General features: G+C 38.9%; 1 protein-coding gene across 1 annotated transcript; it reads left to right on the top strand.

Annotated features, from left to right (window-relative positions):
- Positions 1-1,138: 1,138 nt before the first annotated feature.
- CACNG1 (calcium voltage-gated channel auxiliary subunit gamma 1) lies at positions 1,139-20,303 on the top strand. The gene is made up of 4 exons (XM_060252514.1): positions 1,139-1,511; positions 16,582-16,656; positions 18,064-18,201; positions 19,859-20,303. The coding sequence occupies exons 1-4, from the start codon at positions 1,268-1,270 to the stop codon at positions 20,083-20,085; spliced, it is 684 nt and encodes a 227-aa protein (XP_060108497.1). The 5' UTR covers positions 1,139-1,267; the 3' UTR covers positions 20,086-20,303.
- Positions 20,304-21,560: the final 1,257 nt, after the last annotated feature.

The following is a 21,560-nucleotide window of genomic DNA, read 5'->3' as shown; positions in this document are numbered from 1 at the left end:
TTGCCTTCCCCAGTCATCTACACTTTCCCCCCAGCAAGCTGGGTACTCATTTTACCGACCTCGGAAGGATGGAAGGCGGAGTCAACCTGGAGCCGGCTACCTGAACCAACTTCTGCTGGGATTGAACTCAGGTCATGAGCAGAGGGCTCCAACTGCAGTACTGTAGCTTTACCACTCTGCAACTAGCCCATTCTTATACTTCCTCACCGGTGAAGTGACCTCCATTGTCGGATTGAATAATATTTCTGACCTGTTGACTAACTCATGCACAAGAATAATCATCAGCTACCCACAGGATGTATCGACCATTGTTAATACCTGTTACCATCTCCCAGATTGAGGATGAGGACCATCATCTGTCATCATTGTCCAAGTCAGTTATTTCTACACAGGTGTCCCATTCTAATGAGAAAGGGGCACTTGTTTTAACACTTTAATAAAGTTTGCAGGCCACAGCATATATTAGGTAAGCCTATACGGAAGAAGGAATACCTCACTGGAGCAACCATTCTCTAGTAGCTTAGTGCTTAGCCCTAAGTTTTCAGGAGGCTGTTTGGCTAGAATCAACATTTTTTCGTGGATATCTGATCTGCAGCCTCTAAGTTACCAAGAGGTGTGTCCAGCCACATGTCCCAAAACTGTCTTCCTTATCTACTACATTAACCCCTATGTCTTCAAATGTCTATTGAAAATGTTTGTTAAGTAAATGTTAAGAGGAACGATCCATTAAGTAAAAACAATTTGTACTCAGAGTTGGACTTTGCCTTCCCTATGAACAGCGATAAAGTTCCTAGACTTTGTTTTGTTGAATTTTCCTGACATAGCAGTTGGAATACCTTGGTACTCTTTTTCTTATACATAACTCTGGCATTGGTTATATTTGATGACTATACATTTCACTGTCAGTACTGCTTCAAGATAGTCTGTGCAGTTCTCAAAGCAAATCCCAACAAACTGGCCTCAGACCGTAACCTGAGCAGCCCAGTTACTCTTACTCTCTGTGCATTAATAGAAGCCTCACTCACAACCAGTCTAGTCATTCAGTCTTACTGATATATCACAACAGCTGTATGTGTGGCTCACATCCATCTTCCCCAGCCCCCACCTACTCCAGTTTGGACTCACAGTGCTGACATTTGAAAATGCTTAGATATGCCAAGGCTTTGGAAGACGACTTGCAATGTTCTTTGCGTGGTGTTCTTAGCACTGGCAGATATATCCTGAGCCAGCAGTAGACATCACATAGGTTGTTGTGCAGTTTCCAGCCATGTCAGAAGGCAAGGCACTGAAAGTCCGAGTGACTTTTGTTATTATTTTAGTTGGCATTGCTTTAATGTTTACAGCTGTGGTGACGGATCACTGGGCTGTGCTGAGTCCTAAGGTGGAGAAGTACAATGATACTTGTGAAGCAGCTCACTTTGGGCTATGGCGGCTCTGTACAAAAAGGATCTACATACAAGAAGGAGAGCCAGGCAAGGAGAAGGGCTGTGGGCCAATCAGCCTACCAGGAGGTATGTGGTTCAGCTTTCTCCAGCACCCACCAGAAAAATTTGTTTGAGGAACTAAGGGGACACCAGCTCAGTTTTCAAATGTATTTTTTGTGGTGTGGTCTGCTGCCTTCACAACATAGTCTTCAAATATTTGCTATTAATGCTCACCAACTGCCCTGTAAAAACTAAAGTAAAGAAAGCAGTCAAGAGAGACAATAAACATATTTTCTCCTGATGCAAGAACATTATTGTCAGTGGAACTTGGGAACTTGGATACTAAGTTGGGAACTTGGGAACTTGGCCACTGGGAAATTGGGTACTAAGGTGAAGTCTTTTAACCTAGAAATAATAACAAAAATTTCACTAGAATACAGTTAGAGTCCAGCAGCACCTTAAGACCAACAAAGTTTTATTCATGGTATGAGCTTTCATGTGCAGACAGAGGTTGAACAGCAATTTAGCATACAACATAATGAAGCTGTTTTAACAGATTCAAACAGGAATAACAAGCATGAGAGGCGACAGATGGAATATAATAACAAGGTCTCAGTGAATTACTCTTGGCACTCCATAATTAAGAAGGATACATTTACCCATCTATCTCCATTTTTTACATATTTATTTGCTTCATTGTTTTTCCTTGGAATTTAATTCAAACAATGGTGACCTTATAAACTTAGCCTGTTCTTCCTGTTTGCATCTGTTAAAACATCTTCATTATGTTGTATGTGAATTTGCTGTTCAACCTCTGCCTTACATGTATGGACTGGTAAATGGACTGGACTCAAACTTTGTTCTTAAGATTTTACTAGTGATTTGACCCAGTTCTGCAATAACTAATTTTATACTTTCAACAGATTTAAGGTCTTTGTCCAATAAACAAATAATATAAATACACAACAAAAGCCATAAAAAATAGTTGATGTGAAAAATTTAAATACAGGCTACACCGCAAAGCTTCTAACATTAGAAATCACTGACACGATTCCTTTCAAATATTTATGTGGAAAAGAGATCACCACAGGTGCAATAAAAATCAGACATACGTATAAAAATGTTTAATAACAAAATATACATTATCTCCTAGTCACTACCTGGTTTGATCACTGTACTATGTCTTAGTACAAAAGGCACTATGAGACAAACGATCCAGACTGCTGACTGGAAACTCCTCTGGGAAGCAGATTACACCAATGATGAAACAATTGAATTGGTTGGTTATTTTATAAATCATATCAGAATGCTGGTTTTTACATTGAAGGTAACAGCTTCAGGAACAGGATACTGGAAAGATCATATGTTCCAGAATGTACCTGGCTAAAATCTTTATTGAAGGCCAAACTCATGTTCTGATACAGGTTGGCATAAAAAGCAAAGTCTTGTGAGTTGTGGGTGCCTTAGATGTGGAATACATTCATCACATCAGTCTGCCTAGCAAGGAACAAAATGAGCATCTGGCACCAGTTGAAGGGGGGGGGGAGTTGGGGGGGGGGTTAGTTGCTCAAGTCTTTTTGAAGTCTATTTCCAAACCTTCTTTAAACATAGAGTATTGTTTGGTTCCTCCTTGGGTTTGCTATGCTCATCTTTTATATTTTATTTATATATGATACACATATTTGCTGGCTGTATTCATATACAGCTATTAAAGGCACAGGAAGGCTGTCTTCCCTTTATGTCTGAGCAGGCCCACAATGTTCTGGAAGCATGTCCAGACCTTGCCAGATCCTGGATTAGGCAGACACTATAAAAGCCTTGAGTTCCATGGGGAAAGAAAAGTGGAACATATGGAAATAAAAGGAAAAAAATAGAAATGGAAGGTGTGAATTGTATTAGTAATAATAGATGCCTGAATAGCACACAATAATAATTACCTAGACACTTGAAATTTATGGTGGCATGCACCCTATTAGCATACATGAACTTCATATACAATGTTTTAATTATTAGTTGCAGCAAAAGAGAAAATGATCCAGCAAAACACTTTTGCCAAAGCTGCAAGAACTAGCGCATCAGTGCAGTGTGCTTGTATTAGAATTCCAGATGCTAGATTACATGATCACATTGCTTACAATTTTGACCAGTTTTGCACTAGACCTTTATTCCTGGTTTATTTCTGTCCCTAAGCTGACATTTCACACTAAAATCATAGAATTACAGAGTCATAGAGTTGGTTTATCTAGTTCTATTATTCTAGTACAGAATGCCAGTTTGGGGACAGAGCTAAACCAGGATTAAAGGTCTAATGCAAAATTGGTCAAAAGTGTAAGCAATGTAATCAAGTAATTTAGCATCTGGAATTCTAGCACACACACATGCTCCAAGGACTTTGTGATAGTTGGCAAGACCAGAAATTTCTTTTTTTCCACCCCATTACTTTTAAAGCTCAGTTTAGTTTACATCTCAGGTTGTTGTTTTTTTAAAAAAGCCTTTATAGACATTCCCCCCATACCTTTTCCTCCCATAAATTCTAATCACAGTGCTATGACACAATTTGCCATATCTATAATTGCCTATTTGTTTACTGTGCACATTTGACAGGCAGCAGAGGGGCATTTTATGTTCTTTCCAGTTGGGTATATGCTTGTTGGCATCCAACAAAACAAGCAAATATATTAAGCAGTGAATCTATTTGATTAGATGGTTATGTATTTATTTATTTTTATTTTAAACATTCAGCAGGCAGCAGTATATAAATATTGGATTTATATCCCGCCCTCCACTCCGAAGAGTCTCAGAGCAGCTCACAATCTCCTTTACCTTCCTCCCCCACAACAGACACACTGCCATTCCCTAAAACAGCAGCTTGGGCAATGCCCTACCCTCATTGCACCCATGCACCCTGATAGATCCCAGAAAATCCCTTCCAACACAACCCCCCTGAAGACACCATCTCTAAAACGCCCTTCTCATCCTGAATGGAGTTAGTGAGAATCTTGTAGCCCCTGTTAGAACAGGCAACAGAAAAAAAGTTAATTAGGGAAAATATCAGGTGGTCAGCCACAGGAGTCACATATGAAGAAGTATGTCATCACCTGCTTTTTGTGAAAGCTCAGTAGGAAAAAGAGGGCTTTCACTAGGCTGAAAGCCATGCTAGTGTTTCAGTCATGTAATCTCCAGATTTCCAAATTGCCATCCTAGTGTTCTAACATCCACATACCTATGTATAACTATGCTCAAAGGTTCCAAAGAGGTAATGCACATGTAGAGAAGGACTGAAAAGAAGCACTACTATTTGCAGAGCTCCACATGTACACTGCACTGCAGAACTTGGAATCAGAGTCATGTATATTCACCAAGAGCCATGTAAATATCAGTGGCAGTATCCTAATTAGATGGTCAACAGGCCAGTATTCCTTATGTTCATTCAGTCTTCCAACAGCCCAAAGGCCATCCCTCTGAATACCTGCGTACTACTGGAAATGGCAGTGAAGAATAAGAACACAAGGTGTCACTCCACTCTGAACTGTGATCCTTAGTTGCAATGAAATGGAACAATTCTTGTGCTGTGGAATGCTACAGGGGTAGTCATTTTGATGAGCATTAAGAGAAGGCACTCCCAAGTGGTAAATCACAATGAAAATGTCTTCATAATGACAGCAGGTAGACCTTAATAAAGCAATGGTTTACAAGCTTAATAAAGCAATAGTTCACACAAGAGACTGATCAGGAGAGATCTTGGGGTTGTGGTAGATAACTCACTGAAAATGTTGAGACAGTGTATGACTGCAATAAAAAAGGCCAACAATATGCTTGGAATTATTAAGAAGGGAATTGAAAATAAATCAGCCAGTATTATAATGCCCCATATAAATCGATGGTGCAGCCTCATTTGGAGTATTGTATACAATCCTGGTCACTACATCTCGAAAAAAAATACTATAGCATTGGAAAGTCCAGAAAAGGGCAACTAGAATGATTAAAGGATTGGAACACTTTTCCTATGAAAAAAAATTAACACGCTTGGGGCTCTTTAGCTTGGAGAAACGTCAACAGAGGGGTGACATGATAGAGGTTTACAAGATTATGCATGGAATAGAGAAGGTAGAGAAAGAACTACTTTTCTCCCTTTCTCACAATACAAGAACTCATGAACACTCAATTAAATTGCTGAGCAGTCAAGTTAGAATGGATAAAAGGAAGTACTTCTGCACCCAAGGGGTGATTAACACATGGAATGCACTGCCACAGGAGGTGGTGGCTACAGGCATAGACAGTTTCAAGAGGGGATTGGATAAGCATATGGAGCAGAGGTCCATCAGTAGCTATTAGCCACAGCGTATTGGTGGAACTCTCTGGAGAAGTGATGCTCTGTATTCTTGGTGCTTGGGGGGAGGACAATGGGAGGGCTTCTAGTGTCCTGGCCCCATTGATGGATCTCCTGATGGCACCTGGGTTTTTTTGGCCACTGTGTGACACAGAGTGTTGGACTGGATGGGCTGTTGGCCTGATCCAACATGGCTTCTCTTAGGTTCTTATGTTCTTAAGCTGTCTCTCAGGACAGAAATTTCAGAGCAGATCTTTCTCAAGTAGTTTTCAGGATAGGTGGGTAGAAAAGCAACTAAGTGAGCTGAGAGGAGGCAGTTTTCAAGGCACAATGGCAATCAAATCAAATACTAAACTTGATCTTAGCGAAAAGGCTGAGAAACTATCATTCGCCTTTGCTTTGGCACAGCATGGAATGGCCTGTTGTTAAGCCTGTTGCTCACCAAATGCACTAATTCCAAATGTAAACACACAAACACACGCACACACACATTTGCAGTATAATACAGCATTTTATGCAATGAAAAATCACAGTAATCTTTCAAGTGGGCCTAAATAAACGGTAATTTCACAAGCAGATCCCATTCAAAAACCTTGATCTGGGAACATCATTTAGAAATGGACAGCTGTGTACAATCTGGACAGCTATCAGGATGGATATGTACAAAGAATTTTTAAAATCCCCCCCCCCCCATCAAGTATGAGATCCGCTTGTGAAATTACCACAATTTGCTTGTGGCAAAATGAAGGTTTGATCACAATTCTGAGGCAAAATAAGCCGTTAAACCTGTTACCATATGAGTACATTTCTGTCCAAATATATGAAGTGTGCATGCATAGAAAAGTTTAAACCTTGAATAAAACTTTGTTCTGTTACTTCAGACTCAAACTTTATTCTGCTACTTCAGACCAACACAGCTACCCACCTAAATCTGTCCAAATACTTAACTTACTTCTAATATAGTTTCTTTTTATTCAAATATTATTTTGTGAAACTCTAAGATGGCAAAAATTAATACCGTTTTCGCACACAGCTTACCTCGCAGTCACAATCCTGTTCCCTCCGCAGCGTCCAGTCGGATTTCCCACCATCTGCGCCGGAGTTACAGGAAGTGCCGCAGCTTCTGCATAGCAAATGTAAACTGGGTTTTAGCGGTTTATGTTTGCTACGCAAAAGCCGCGGCACTTCCTGTAACTCCGGCGCAGATGGTGGGAAATCCAACCGGACGCTGCGGAGGGAACAGGATTGTGACTGCGAGGTAAGTTGTGTGCGAAAATGGTATAAGATACGCTAGGGGTAAATGTGGTGAAGTACAGTAGTTTGTGCCTGTTTGCACCTATCTCTCAAGAAGTGGTTTTTATTTGCTGTCTTTTTAACAGGTTTTTTCCCTGTAGAAAATAAAAAATCAATTGGGGGGGGGGTTCAATTTTTCAGAAATTTTATATTTCTAATTTTCTAAATGCTTTGAACAGTAAGAGTAATCTCCAATTTATTGAATTACTTATTATTTATTCTCACAGTCAGATATTTGACTGGTAGATGGTGTTCTGCAGTTTGAGATCTAGCCAAGTTCTTGGGAATGCAGATGTATCTTCACAGGATTCTTACTGTTCCAAGCAACACTTTCTTCTGGAGCTGAGCTGATGTTATTTGCTCAACGCCCAGAATGTCCAGGTTTTTCTTGAGACTTCTACACTGCTCCAAGGGTGATGCCACTGGCACAGTGGTAATCTTCTTCTCCCAGAGGCTCTCTAGTGCTATTTGTAGGTCTTGATATTTTGTTACTTTCCCCCCGTTCTTTCTTTTCTGTTCTGCTTTCTCTTGGGATTGCAGTGTCCATAACCCAAACCCCATTTCTTATTTTGTCTACAATTGTGATACCAGGAGTGTTTATTTGTTTGCATCAGAAGTCCCAAAGAATCTCCATGATCTTGATGATGATGATGATGATGAAGAAGAAGATGATATTGGATTTATATCCCACTCTCAACTCCAAATCTCAGAGTGGCTCACATTCTCCTTTATCTTCCTCCCCACAACAGACACCCTGTGAGGTGGTTGGGGCTGAGAGAGCTCTCATAGAAGCTGCTCTTTCAAGGACAGCTCTGTGAGAGCTATGGCTGACCCAAGGCCATTCCAGCAGCTGCATGTGGAGGAGTGGGGAATCAAACTCAGTTCTCCCAGATAAGAGTCTGCACACTTAACCACTACACCAAACTGGCTCACTTGTCTGGTTTGTGCTCCCATTAATTTCTGTCTGATAGTAAACCATACTTCTTGCAAAGATTCCAGTGCATCATAGCTGCAGCTCTATGGCAACATTCTTTATAGTCAGTTGGAGTAATTTTATTGCAGGCACTGACCATGTGCTCAACTGTTTCATCCTTTGTCTTGCAAAGTCAACATTTGCTGGCATTACTGATCTTCTGAATCTTGGCTTTCATACTGTTTGTTTAAAGTGCCTGCTCTTGTGCGGCTAGAATGAGTGCTTCTGTTTCTTTCTTCAAGTGCCCATTTTGGAGCCATTTCCAAGTGTTTTTGTTATCAACTTTGTTCTCTGTGTCTTTCAAATATTGGCCGTCCAAGTACTTTCCCTTCCAGTTGTCAAAGTGAGAAAGTGAGTTTTGATTGCAATCTGTTTGTAATCTTCTTTGGTTTTTGTAACCTTAAATAAGTCTGTATACAACTAGAAGCTTCTCTTTGCTTTTCTTGGTATAGTCATTCAGTGTTCTTTTTTCATTTTCAACTGCTTGCTTAAATTTCAGGAGTCCTTTCCCCACCTAATTGTCTTGGTAAGTAGAGATTATCAGCTTCACTTCTAGAATGCAGTGAGTGATATATTGCCATAATCTTACAAGTTTTGTGCATTACTTCTTTGTCTTTGTTCTTCAGAATGAGAAATGTCCTGTCAGTTGTTATCCAGTCTTTTACTGTTTTGGAATGAAGCACATCATTAAGCTGTTGCAACAACCATGGATGGTCTTTTCAGCTTTTTAAGCAAATAGCATAACTTATATGCACTGTCCAGTTTATCGCTTTATCAATTGTTTCTGCTGGCTTTCCAGGATTACTGTCAGATCTTCCATTTGTTTTACTTTCAGTTTGTTTTCTACATCTGTGATTCGAGTGGTTTTTTTATTGTATTCTTTGGAGTTTTCCCAGAGTTTATTCCAGAAGGTTATATTTTCTTTGTCTGGTTTTACTTCTATTTTTTCATCTCTCTCTAGTGATTTGTAGAACTATCGTAGGTTAGTCTGAAATTGGAAATTTTGTCTGTATTGTACCTCTTAATCTTCTTGGATTCTGCAACAATTATTTGATTTCTTCTGCAACTTGAGCTGTTATTTTTGTATATAACCAATATTTCTTTCTGAGGGTTGCTTTTTTTGAGTTTCCTTTCTTTTAATTCCTTTAAGGCACTTAAATGTGAATGGCATTTGTTGACACCCCACCCCCCACAAGTTCATTTGCCAGTTTGGTTTCACCTTAAAACCCTTAACTACCTTTTTCTTAATGTCCTTTCTCAGTTCTCTTGTTGTTGCAACTGCCACACTATACATCAACTGGTTGGCTTCAGTTATGTTTGTTGTAGAAATTGTTTCAACTGCTGCATTGATATTTTCAATGAATCCTGCAAATCCTTTCTTTGATGTTGTCCTGAGCAGTGTTCCCTCTAAGCTGAGCTAGCTCACAGATTTTTAGCCTCCAGCTCACATATTTTTGTCTTAGTTCAGGAAAAATGGCCCCAGAGCACAATAATTTATGAAGTACCTCACAACTTTCATGCCAGTAGCTCATAACTTTAATACCAGTTGCTCACAAAGTAGAATTTTTGCATGCAAGACTGCAGCTTAGAGGGTACGGTTAATCTTTGTCGTCTTCGCTGTTAATCTGCTCTAAGATTTTTGCCTTCAGCTCTTCCTGTACAGAGGTGAGCTGATGTAAGAAAGTGAGTGGGTGATGTACTATTGGTTTTTCAAGAGCAACTTAATTTCTATGGTCTATTTCTTGGCTGGTTTCATTTATTTCTTATTCTTCATGTTCTTCCTTTGACTGGCAGTTCCTTATTTCATCTAATTCTATCGCTGTGAAAAAGTCACTTCACATGATAAAGCAGCACTGATCTGCTCATTGGTGTTCAGTGATGGTCATGGCCGGCACATGGGAGTAGGCAAGGTAAGCAGCAGCCTAGGGCACCACCTCACCAAGGGGCACCATTGAGTGCCCCTCCCCCCGCCCTGCCACTCTTGACTTCCTGGACTGCAAACCTGGGAAGCTGAGAGCACCAGGATGGAGTGTGGCCGTGTGCTCTCCAACAAGCACAGTTTCCCTCACAAGGGAAGCCAAGCCCGGATGACAACTGTGCTGCCTGGCTGCTCTCACCTAAAAGGCAAAAGCAGCTGAGTGGGCATTGGCACAGCTTCTCTGAGCCCAGCTTCCCTCACAAGGGAAGTCAAGCTCAGAGGAGAACGCCCCCCACCCAGCTTTTCTCATCTTAAAGGTAAAAGCAGCTGGGCACCGGGGCTTCTTTGAATCCAGCTTCCCTCATGAACTTGCTGGTGCTGGGGGACTTTGGCGAAGGCAAAAGCAGCCTTGGAGGTGAAAGCAGCCGGGTAGCATGGCTCACCTGCAGCCCCTGCTCAGCCTTCTCAGGTGAGCTATGCTAGCACAGTCTCAGAGGCTCTCTGAGACCACATTACACAGGCAGCAGGAGCCCACTCAGACCTCCTTTGCTGCACCACTGCACCTGCCCTCCCTGCGGTCAAGGGTACAGCAGCAAGGCAGGCATAGGGGCATAGGGCAGGTGCTGGCCTGGGGTGCCCAAGGCCCTAGCACTGGGTCTGGTGATGGTAGAATGGAGACACTTCCCCCCTCCCATATTTCAAACATTCATTTCAACCATCCATGCTGTTCAGGGATGTTGCATTGTATGATTATTCTGTTTTGTTCTCAAGACAATTTTTCAATTTTGCTGTTTTTCCAATAACTGCACAGGTCCCTCCTCTGGTTGTTTAGAAAAGATCCTGCTTCCAATAGCATATCAGGCCTCCATCTTGGTTGCCCAACCAAAGAGCCTCTGTCCTGCAGCCCCATTTTTGTTGGAGATCCAGGATCATCAATCTCTGACATGGTCCTCATTAACCCCAGTGACAACCAGATGGTATAGACTTCGAGTTTGATTTTCTCACCATATGGAGTGAGAGTTCAGGATGTACTTAGTAGAGGCCTGCTTACCATGGGAGACCCTGCCAATAGCTATGTTGCTGATAGCATAGCCCTCTGCTTCACTGGAGCACACCAGTCCCCCAGCACAGCAAGCTAATATCCCATGGAGGATATTACCCATCATCATCCATCTTCTTTGGGACTGTTTTAAAAATTGATGAAAATGTCCTTGTTTTTTTGCTGGGAGGCTGAGCCTGTTTTGCCCTACAGTCCCCCAGTGGAGAGAAGCTTCTGTTTTGCCAGCAGCACTACTTCCTAGTATGCATTTTGAATAGGATTTCTTTTTTCATTGTTGTGTACTGGGATTTTCTTAAGTCTGTGGACTGCTTTGCTCCGCCATTCATTGAACTGAAGGCCTTGCTTTTAGTTCTGAATGCTTTGTGTTCACGTGCTCTTTAAGATTTAATTATCTTGACTCTCAGGTCCAAATAAAGTATTTTATTATTCCAAGACTGTGCGGACTCAGCCTCTCTGATGAACTCTGGGATCTGGCTAACAGCTCTCTCCTCGGAGTGTGATTGAGTTTGCACGGGAGGCTTTTCATTGCATGTGCTGCCTTCTTCTTGTGGTGAGTAACCTTGTACACTGGAGAGAAGCCCTTTGGAATAACCAGACTAACAAGACAGAAGGTGAAGCAGCTTGTATTTTTTGTTCATGACCAGGAATATGCCAAAGAGAAAGTGTAAATTTAGCCATGAACTGGATATAAAATTTCCTTGCTTCAGTGATGGCAGAAATGAAATGAAGCAGAATGCACTACATGCAAGAATTTTGTGACTGTGGCAAACAAAGGAAGTCACGATTTGGAAGTACATGTCAATAGTGACAAGCACAAGGGAAAAAAAGCCCAGAGCTGTCCTAAAACCACAAAGGTCAGTGAATTATTTATCAAATAAAATTCAAAACAGAAGACTAAGTTATAGCAACTGAACGAGTATTGTCATTTCATGCTGTAAAACATCACCTACGAAATATGTCTTTAAATTGCACTTCAGAAGTAGTATTCTGCTTAGGTGTTTCCACAGATGATAGCAACCATGGATCACAGAAAGCATTCCCTGATATGGTACAACATTTTCAGAAAGTTCATGGCATTAAATCACAATTGATAAAGTTGAATAGTACGCCAAATTAAAAGTCAGAAATAATAGTGGACTGTGTTACACAAGCTTCAAAAGACCATGCCTTCTTATGAAGTGTGTTGCATTCTTTGGTGACAACGTGAACACTAATTTTGGAGGAATCAATCACTCTGGAAGCAAAAATGTCATCCATGCCTTGAAACATGAATTAAGGAGAATTCGTTGGTGTTGGTTGTCCAGCACTCATCCTTCATGACTGTATACAGCATGGGGCAGACACACTGCAAACATAGAATCTATCATTCTATGAAGATTTACATTCTCCATATGTACACTAAGAACAGAAAATCTCAAAGAGTTGCTGTTTATTTATTAATATAAATGACAGTTATTGTAACACAGCAGAACAAGATGTCTTTCACTTTTTCCTGCTATAGAACGATTACTCAATGTTTCTTGGTGTGAAATCTTTTTTTCTGTTTCAATCCAATCCACCAGCCATATTGAAGAAACACTTTGAACATTACTTAGTGGAAGCATATCTGTGGCACTTAGATTCCTTTATGCCAATGTTTCATACAAAAATCCAGGAAACAGAAAGGAAGAAAATAATTTTTGAGGTTTCAGTTTTATCAAATGTTGCAACATAGAATCAAAGCAGCTTTCCTTTCACTGAAAACAAACGAGACTCTAAGCAAAGTAAAGAAAGATGGAAGCAAAGGAAGGAAAGATGTTGGTCTGTTTGTGGAAGAAGCTACTTACTTGTACAAAGTGTGTTTTGAATATTTGCAGAAATGGACAGTTCCTTTTAATGTCTGTTTTCATTTGATGACTTTAACTGATAGCTTTTTATTTGATTATGTTCAGCATGCCATAAACTACTTGAGAGATTGAGATGCAATGGTGGATTATGTGAAATGTTTTTACCGCAGTTCTGTAACCTGAAAATTTTTGTGGAAAGTGCTCAAATAGGTGAAGACTTCAAAAGTGCACCAGTTAGTGACAAATGGGTTAAATATTTTCAAAAGTGCTGCAATGCAGACTGCCATTATGAATTGCTTAAAACAGCACAATTTTTCTTCTGCATTCCAGGACACAATGCATATGTTGAGAGAATATTTTTTTTAATGAATACCCAGTGGACAGATGAACGGAATAGATTTACCATTGAATCTATAAAGGGTATTCTGTTACTGTAACGTAACCTATGTGACTATTAATACCTTCAGTTCTATAAATACTTACTTGAACAACTGACTCTACATAGGGAGATAAAATCTTCTACTATGTATTCAGGTGCCACTTCATCATACATAGTGGCCCGGTGGCGCAGTGTGGTAAAGCAGCAGTACTGCAGTACTGTGGTCTGAACTCTCTGCTCATGACCTGAGTTTGATTCCGGCGGAAGCTGGATTCAGGTAGCCGGCCCAAGGTTGACTCAGCCTTCCATCCTTCCGAGGTCAGTAAAGTGAGTACCCAGCTTGCTGGGGGGAAAGTGTAAAAGACTGGGGAAGGCAATGGCAAACCACCCCGCAAAAAGTCTGCTGTGAAAACGTGAAAGCAACGTTACCCCAGAGTCGGAAACGACTGGTGCTTGCACAGGGGACTACCTTTACCTTTTTTAGTGAATGGAATCTCCAATGGGTATTTCATATCCTCCATCATTCCCTACAAACAACTTCAAGGTTTATCTTAAACAGCTCATTTTACTTTGCACTAACTAATGGTCACTACAGATCCTTAAGGGCATAAATTGATCATTCTTATTTTAACAGAAATTGGGAAGCAAGTATATTACACATATCCATGTGAACACTATTTCCTTTAACACCTGTACCTCTCCACATTGAGGCAACAACATCCTCCAGAGCTGGAAAATCTCAGGTTTAGAATTAGGATATCTGAAATTAGGATTTTTACAACACATACTCTGCTATGGAAGCTTGCCTGGTGACCTTGGGCCACTTTACACCTCATTTAATCATAATGCAATAAAAATTGATATGAGAATTTATAGTAGCCTAGGCCTTCCATGCCAGACAGAGTTATTTACTAGAACCCCCAAATTAGTTCTGTTCTCATCTTTAAAGAGCCGAGATAACTTTCCTTTTAAATCCTTTCATATAACTTTGCTTTGGCTCATACTGCTGGTGACATGATGGAATGACTCATTAAAAAGTGTTCCTTAAAAATGAGTTGATAAAGGGACATTTTGTTGAAGATTTGCTTGCCTTCCCATTGAATAATAAGTATAGTAGTTTCTTTCTCCTGACACTTGCAATTTCTATTGATAACTATAATTGTTTAAAAACTGGAATAAATTGGGACAAATTAGAGAGAGAGGTTTTGGCACAGCCTATTCTATTAAAAATTTTGGAGGTATAGGGAAGCCTTCACATTGAATGTTTTTTCTTTTTTAAACAGCAGGTCAACAATAACTGGTAAACAGTAAATTTAGACCTATACTAAAACTTGGTGGATTCATATGCTCTACTCATAGATGTGCCAATACAGTTATGGTCTGGTTCCTAAAGAGATGCTAGTAAAGATCTATGTTTAAAATAAGGTGGACAATAATCTACCCTGTGCTTTAATTTTGACTGTGGATAAACAAGTCACAAACTTAAGCTTTCCATAGGAATGGGAAAATGAATATTAGATTAGATCAATAGTTTATTCCCAGAAATGTGGTTCCTTATAATTAGAATGTGTTTCAGCTAATGTCTCAACTAATTTGATATTTTGCTAACTGATAGACCTATGTAAAACTGTTTAACCAGTTAAAAAAAGATCGATTAGTTTTTAAGATTGATTGATTTTAAGATTGGTTTGATTTTTAATGATGGAGCCACTTGAGGAGAAGGACAGTTCTTCTACAGGAAATTAGACTGAGGAGATCGGACTATATCTTACCCAAGCTTAAAATGGCTAAGAGGGTTGGAAAGTTGGTTTTAAAATGACAACTATGATAAAGAAGTAGCAGGGCATAGGTTTTGCAGACCAATAAGAAATTATTTCTGTTAGGATCCAAATATCCTTTTTTTCTGCTTTGAAAGGTGGAGAACCTTGTTATCTTCCACTTATGATGGAAATAGTAAGCAATTTTTATGATAAATAGTTGTAAGAATGTATTTTTTATTCATATTTGTATTTCACCAACTACATGGTTTACTTTTTTTAGTTCTTTCTAGCCAGTCTGAGGATAATATTTGATTGAGACGGGACAGCTTCTGTTTTGACACTGTCTATTTAAACTGTTCAATATTTAATACAAGAATAAGAAATATGGAACAGAATGAGGTATGGATGGAGGTGCAATAGCCCTACAATTGGCCCATTATTTTATCTGGTTCACAAGGAGTAGCCCATTTATTTTGGAGAAATCTCTGATGATTCCTATTTTGAATGCAATAAAAAGAATTTTAAAATTATCATCTGAATTACCCTTTTACCTTTTATTATGGTTTATTACCTTTCATTTAAACTATTCCAGTTTAAAACTGAAAGAACGAATGAAATCAGAAGTCTTGAGGGAGGAACAAGAACATGCTGTGGTTGATTCTAGGTTATAGCAAAAACTGAAGGAAACTACTATTAGTAAGAATCTGTTATATCAAGTTACTGTAGGTACAATGATAAGTGATTTGGAAGGCCAGACCATGGATTTTATTCCTATCTTCCAAGGTATTTTATCTCCCTATTTATTGAATAAATAGAGAGATAAAATACCTTGGAAGATAGGAATAAAATTGAATAATCACAGTTGTTTCAGGACACATTTGTTATGTGTCCATTATTAACTAACAAGAACTTTCAATTTTACTTTATGTGGACTATTTGGTGTTGCCTAAATGTGTACTGGCTATTCTTCAAGAAGTTGCCATTCCTTGATTAGAAACAGCAGCTTGGTTAGATGGATTTAAATGCAGTCTTAAGATCTAGTCTTCTTAGACTACAAGAAGATTCAATTCAGATTTGTTCTCTTTCATATAATAGATTAGAACCTCCAGTAACCCTTGGCATATTTTATATATGCCAAAATATGGTAACTCTTTTTTTTTGCTGCAAGATTAAATGCCTAAATTGAAAAGCTGATTTGCAGTTCCTTTTCAGAACACTGGTTTTGTAACAGGGATGTTTAATTAGATGCCCTTTATTGAAAGAGAGAGAGAGTCCCTTTGTTAAAGTAGGATGTTTATGAGCAATTATTAGAATTTATCATTTCTTCCGCAGAATGATGAATGGAACATTACTAAGTCCTTGCCTATTACTAATTCAGCATAAAACAAACATTAAAACTTTTATAATTAGGAAATTTTAACGGAAAAGGGGAGCTTTTTAAAAATTAATGTTGTTAGGCATGAGGATCTGGACAATAAAGCCATATTATTGAATAAAAACTGATTTTTTAAAAAAATGAAACTGCTATGATCCCAAATCTTTACTAAAATAAGAAACTATGTTCAACTTGATTCCAACTTGGTACCAAAATTTTACACATTGTCTTGTTTTTCCATAGAACACAACTGTTCGTACTTCACACACTTTGCCCCAGGAGAAAGTACAGAAATATTTGAAGTAACAACACAGAGAGGTAAGAATTTTTAAGTTTAGTTGGACCACATGTCTTGACAGCCATTTAATAATGGATTTGCTGTGACTCACAACAACACACTAAGAAGTTAAAAAGTTTTCAAGGATTATAGTTCAGTGATATTTTTAGATGACGATAGAGATGAGACTAGTGTAACCCAGGGAAGATTTGATTTGGCTAGACTTTTGGGAACTCTGATCTGGTTTCCTTGTCATTGGTAGAGGTCACAAGTTTTCCATTAACCCTTGACTGAGTGATTACTAATTATTTCTGGTCACAGTCCAGCATATAGTGATGACTGAAGAGTGTCTGTTTTACTATTTGTTAATAAGATCCCTTACCATGGACTTCACTGAGCCTCTTGAGACACACTGTTGCCACCTTCAAGTACTTCTATTGCAGTTTTTGAAACCTTTTTTTAACTGCATTGAGTGTCATTCCCTCACATGAAATGCCCGGGATAAACCAATACTAGATTTTTGCTGCTAAGCAGAGTCAGCATTAGATGGGAGACTACCAAGCAATATTAGGATTGCTGTGCAAATACAGGCAATGGCGAACCACTCCTAAACATCTCTTGTCTTGAAAACTGTACAGAGGGGTCATCATAAATGAGCCTCATGATATAACAAACATTGTGTTTGGGTCCATTATTATAGAAATTTGACTTAGGCCAAAGGCAAACCACAGTAAAGGGCAAGCTACGCTGTTGTTTCTTTTTTGACACTGAAAGTACATTTCAGTTTTTTCTAGGAATTGACAATAAGTCTGTAACTCAGCAACATTCTGGAGAGGTGTTTTGTAATTTCCACATCTTCCTGTCAATCAACATCAGGTGATCAGCCAGATAGCCATTTTTTAAAACTATGAACACACAAAATAGACTGTGCATCTAAAACTTACAAACTATTGTGAAACTTTTAATAATAACAGCCACCCTGAGCCTGTCAGGGGAGGGCAGGATATAAATCTGATCAATAAATAACTACTATTTCTGAATGTACCCTCTCACCAAGATAGTCATGGATACAAATGGATTAAATAGGCATACAATTTAAACTTTGAATTCAATACAGTCACTTCAGTAGCAGCAGTTCTCTCATTCACCCAAAGAATCCTTACAAAATAAGTTCAACTGGATAATCCAATTGAGTTTATAATGTGAGTTCCCCATTTTACTTAGCTGTTTGCCCACTTGCAGCCTGATGTCATCTAAGTCTCCAATTAATTCCAATGTTTTCTGTTTTTGGATTCTCCAAGCTACATCTGAATAACAACAAAGATACAGATATTTCTGCCTCCAGCCATTGGGTGCCCATAATTCGTTAAAAGTACACAGTGCCACATAGTTCATTGACAAGGCTGAAACTTGTATTCTGAGACTCATCCTTCCTTTTTTCTTGCTAGAATACAGCATTTCGGCAGCAGCCATTGCCATTTTCAGTGTTGGGTTTTCCATCATCGGAACACTTTGTGTCCTCTTATCCTTCAGAAAAAAGATGGATTATCTTCTTAGGCCGGCATCTATGTTTTACACCTTTTCAGGTAGAAGATTGCTTGTGGGAGCATTGATGATTGTTGGGTGAAATTGTTGTTCAGTAGTAAAGTATCTGACATCTTCAGTTAAAATAATCTGGGAGTAGATGATGTGTACTGTGTGACCCATGAGAGACTCTGCTAGAGTAAACAATGGTCCTCACTGTTTCATGAAGTCATAGTGTGAACAAGTTGAAAAATGATAGGAAATATTGACCCCAAAGAACACAAGCTTAAACTGAAGAAGGATAACTGTTCTTTGAATCAATTCCCAAAAATTCTCCCTCATTATAGGAGAAACAGAAATCACTGTTTGCTCCACTTGAAAGTTGAGAGTTATTCTTGGTCTGTTAGCGAGATTCTATATCTGGTCTCTTCAGATTGTGCTTTAGTTGTTCCTTCTTACAACCTACCCATCCAGGAGCTCTGATAAATAGTTTAGTATCTCAATTCTCTTTTAGGAAGATGAGAGCAATCCTAAACAAGTCTCCATAGCAGTAAACCTCATTGATTTCAGTAGGAGTCACTGTTGGGTAAGATTGCATAGGATTATCTGGCAAATTCATGTCTGAGCAGGTTTGATTGGTCTTATCCAATAAAATAAACCACAGTAAAGGAAGAATCTTTACACAAGAAGAAATTTAGACATACTTGCAATGTAATAATCACTTAAAGTGTAAGATAGAAAAGAGGTATATAAATATATAAATTTGTGGACAAAATTATAAATTATCTTTCTTGATTCAAACTAAAAAGTGGTAATTTTCTTGATCCAGACTAAATCCATAATTTCCTGCTTATCATGGCAGACCATCCCACCATGCCTTTTAGTCAGGTCCCCTATCCTCCAGGAGCAGCTAGTTATGGACAGCCATGGGCACCAAAAGCAGGCTGAAGGAAGAAGGCAGGAAAGTTCCATACTACTGATAGAAAATTTAGCTCAAACATAATGGTTTTCTTCAGGTTTTTTTTTTAAATTGTTGTAGTTGTACAATTGCTTTTAGTCATCTATTACAGTTCATAAACTGATTAGATAAAATGCAATACGTGATTAACCTGCAATTGGTACCGTGCAGCTGGTATATTTAACTGTCAGTAATATGTGTATATTTGTGTGTGTGTGTATTCATTTGAATATAGTCAGATTCAGTTTTATTACAATCCATGACTAGATATAACCGATAAAACAAAACATTATCAGGTATACTATTATACAAGTTAAGAGTTCCAGTTAACATTTTAATATAGTCAATGCCTAAAATTTTATGTTGACTTCCTATTCTAATCCCAAGAGTAGACATGCTCAGACACTTTAGTTTAGGGTTATGCTCCTGTATAAAGACAATTTTAGAACAGTAACCATGCACTCACCCTTGAATTCAATATAGTTTGAGAGCTTATAGTACCTGAAAAAGATGTGCATCATGTGGTTATTCTTTTTCCTCACAGAATATATTTTACAAAACAGAGACAATGCTTTACAGACTCATGTACTTCATATAAGTAACAATTTGCAAAACAACTCTCTCCAACAATTGCTCATTCATTGATTAGAAATTATCTATAAGATAGCAGAAAGAAGTTAATGGGAGTTGATTACATCCTAAACCAATCACGGTTAGAGCACTGACTGATATACAGCTGATTTTCATTTATCTGTTTCTAGGTCTATGCATTATCATTTCTGTGGAAGTCATGAGGCAGTCCGTCAAAAGGATGATTGACAGTGACGACACTGTCTGGATCGAGTACTACTACTCTTGGTCTTTTGCCTGTGCCTGTGCTTCTTTTGTCCTTCTGTTCATCTGTGGGATTGCTCTTCTGTTCATCTCCTTACCTCGCATGCCCCGGAACCCTTGGGAGACCTGTATGGATGCTGAACCAGAGCATTAAATACCTCCTTCTCAGGTTACCACTTAAGAATGATCACCATTGATCACCTATATATTGAAGATAATTTTAGATGACAGAAGATTCTTTGGGTAATATTTGCATATTATCTTTGGGTAACATCTGCCTATAAAATCAAAGGGGAGTTTCATATAATGTACTCTTTAACAAATAAAAAGGGTTAATATTACCAATTAAGAATGCCAGTTTTGGTAACATATGCACATTCTACATGGTTTTGGGTTTTTTAATTCTCCCCACCATGTACTTGAGAGGTCTAGTTGTGCATATAAGAAAAATATTGTCAAAAAAGGTTCAAACCCTAATGGGGCTTTAAACCATAGTCTTGGATGATCTAAAACCATTTTTTTCCAGTTGCATCAGCAGCAGGAGACTTAAAATAATAGGGTTGGTCTCATAGTCCTACCCTGTACTCAGTGCAAAGTCAGCCTAAACATGCCTGGAAACTGCTTGTCCAACTGCTGTTTGAAGACTGCCAATGAAGGGGAATTCACCAGCTCCCTAACCAACCATTACCTTTCCACCCATAATTTAAACCAAATATTATGAGTCCTATCCCTTGCTGCCAACAGCAACAGCTCCCTTCGCCCTCTAAGTTACGGTTTTTCAAATACTTAAAGAGAGCAATCATGTCCTCCCTTAACCTCCTCTTCTTTAGAATTAACATTCCTAAGTTCTCTAAGGGCTTGGTCTCCAGGCCCCTGATCATCTTAATCACTCTCCACTGCACCTGCTCCATTCTGTCCATATCCTTTTCAAAGTAAGGTCTCCAGAACTGCATACAGTAGTTCAGGTGTGGCCTAACCATGTGATGTACAGTGGGACTGACTTCCTGTGATTTGGAGGTTATGCCTCTGTTGATACACCCCGAGACCACGTTAGACTTTTTTACCGCCGCATCAGACTTACAGAACAAGATCTTGTTCACAGAAGTGTGAACCTATCCAGTACCCAGAAGTGCATGGTTCTCATTTTTGTTACCTAGTTGTAGAACTCTGCACTTATCCTCGTTGCATTGCTTCCACCCACTTTTCCAGTGTGTTAAGATCCTATTCAATTCTATCTCACATCTTCTGGTGTGCTTGATACTCTACCCAATTTGGTGTAATCTGCAGATCCCTCTGCCCCATTATCTAAATAATTTATAAAAAGATTAAAAAGTACCAAGCCCAGAACTGAACTCTCTGGCACCCCACTGGACAACTCTCTCCAATCAAATGCCTCTCTTTAGGTACAGTTCTTCAACCAGTTCCCTATCCACCTAGAGTCCAGTCTGCAGTCTTCCATTTTACCCATCAGAACAAATTCAGGTTATCAGATTCACATATCAGAACGATCAGAACAAATTCAGGTACAGAACAGAACAGATTCAGGTAATCAGAACAAATTCAGGTAATCAGAAAGCTTTTCTGAAATTCAGGTAATCAACATTGATGCTGTTCCCAATATCCAATAAG

The sequence above is a fragment of the Heteronotia binoei genome, chromosome 13 (genome assembly GCF_032191835.1).
Source record: "Heteronotia binoei isolate CCM8104 ecotype False Entrance Well chromosome 13, APGP_CSIRO_Hbin_v1, whole genome shotgun sequence".
NCBI classification, from domain to species: Eukaryota; Metazoa; Chordata; class Lepidosauria; order Squamata; family Gekkonidae; genus Heteronotia; species Heteronotia binoei.
Note: the sequence above shows the minus strand (reverse complement) of the source record. Positions and strands in the feature narration are given on the sequence as shown.

Excerpts from the sequence above, each read along its gene's own strand:
- CACNG1 (XM_060252514.1), top strand. The coding sequence starts at position 1,268 with ATGTCAGAAGGCAAGGCACTGAAAGTCCGAGTGACTTTTGTTATTATT. Across the intron at positions 16,657-18,063 it reads TGAAGTAACAACACAGAGAG|AATACAGCATTTCGGCAGCA; the intron begins GTAAGAATTTTT and ends TTTTCTTGCTAG. Across the intron at positions 18,202-19,858 it reads TATGTTTTACACCTTTTCAG|GTCTATGCATTATCATTTCT; the intron begins GTAGAAGATTGC and ends ATCTGTTTCTAG.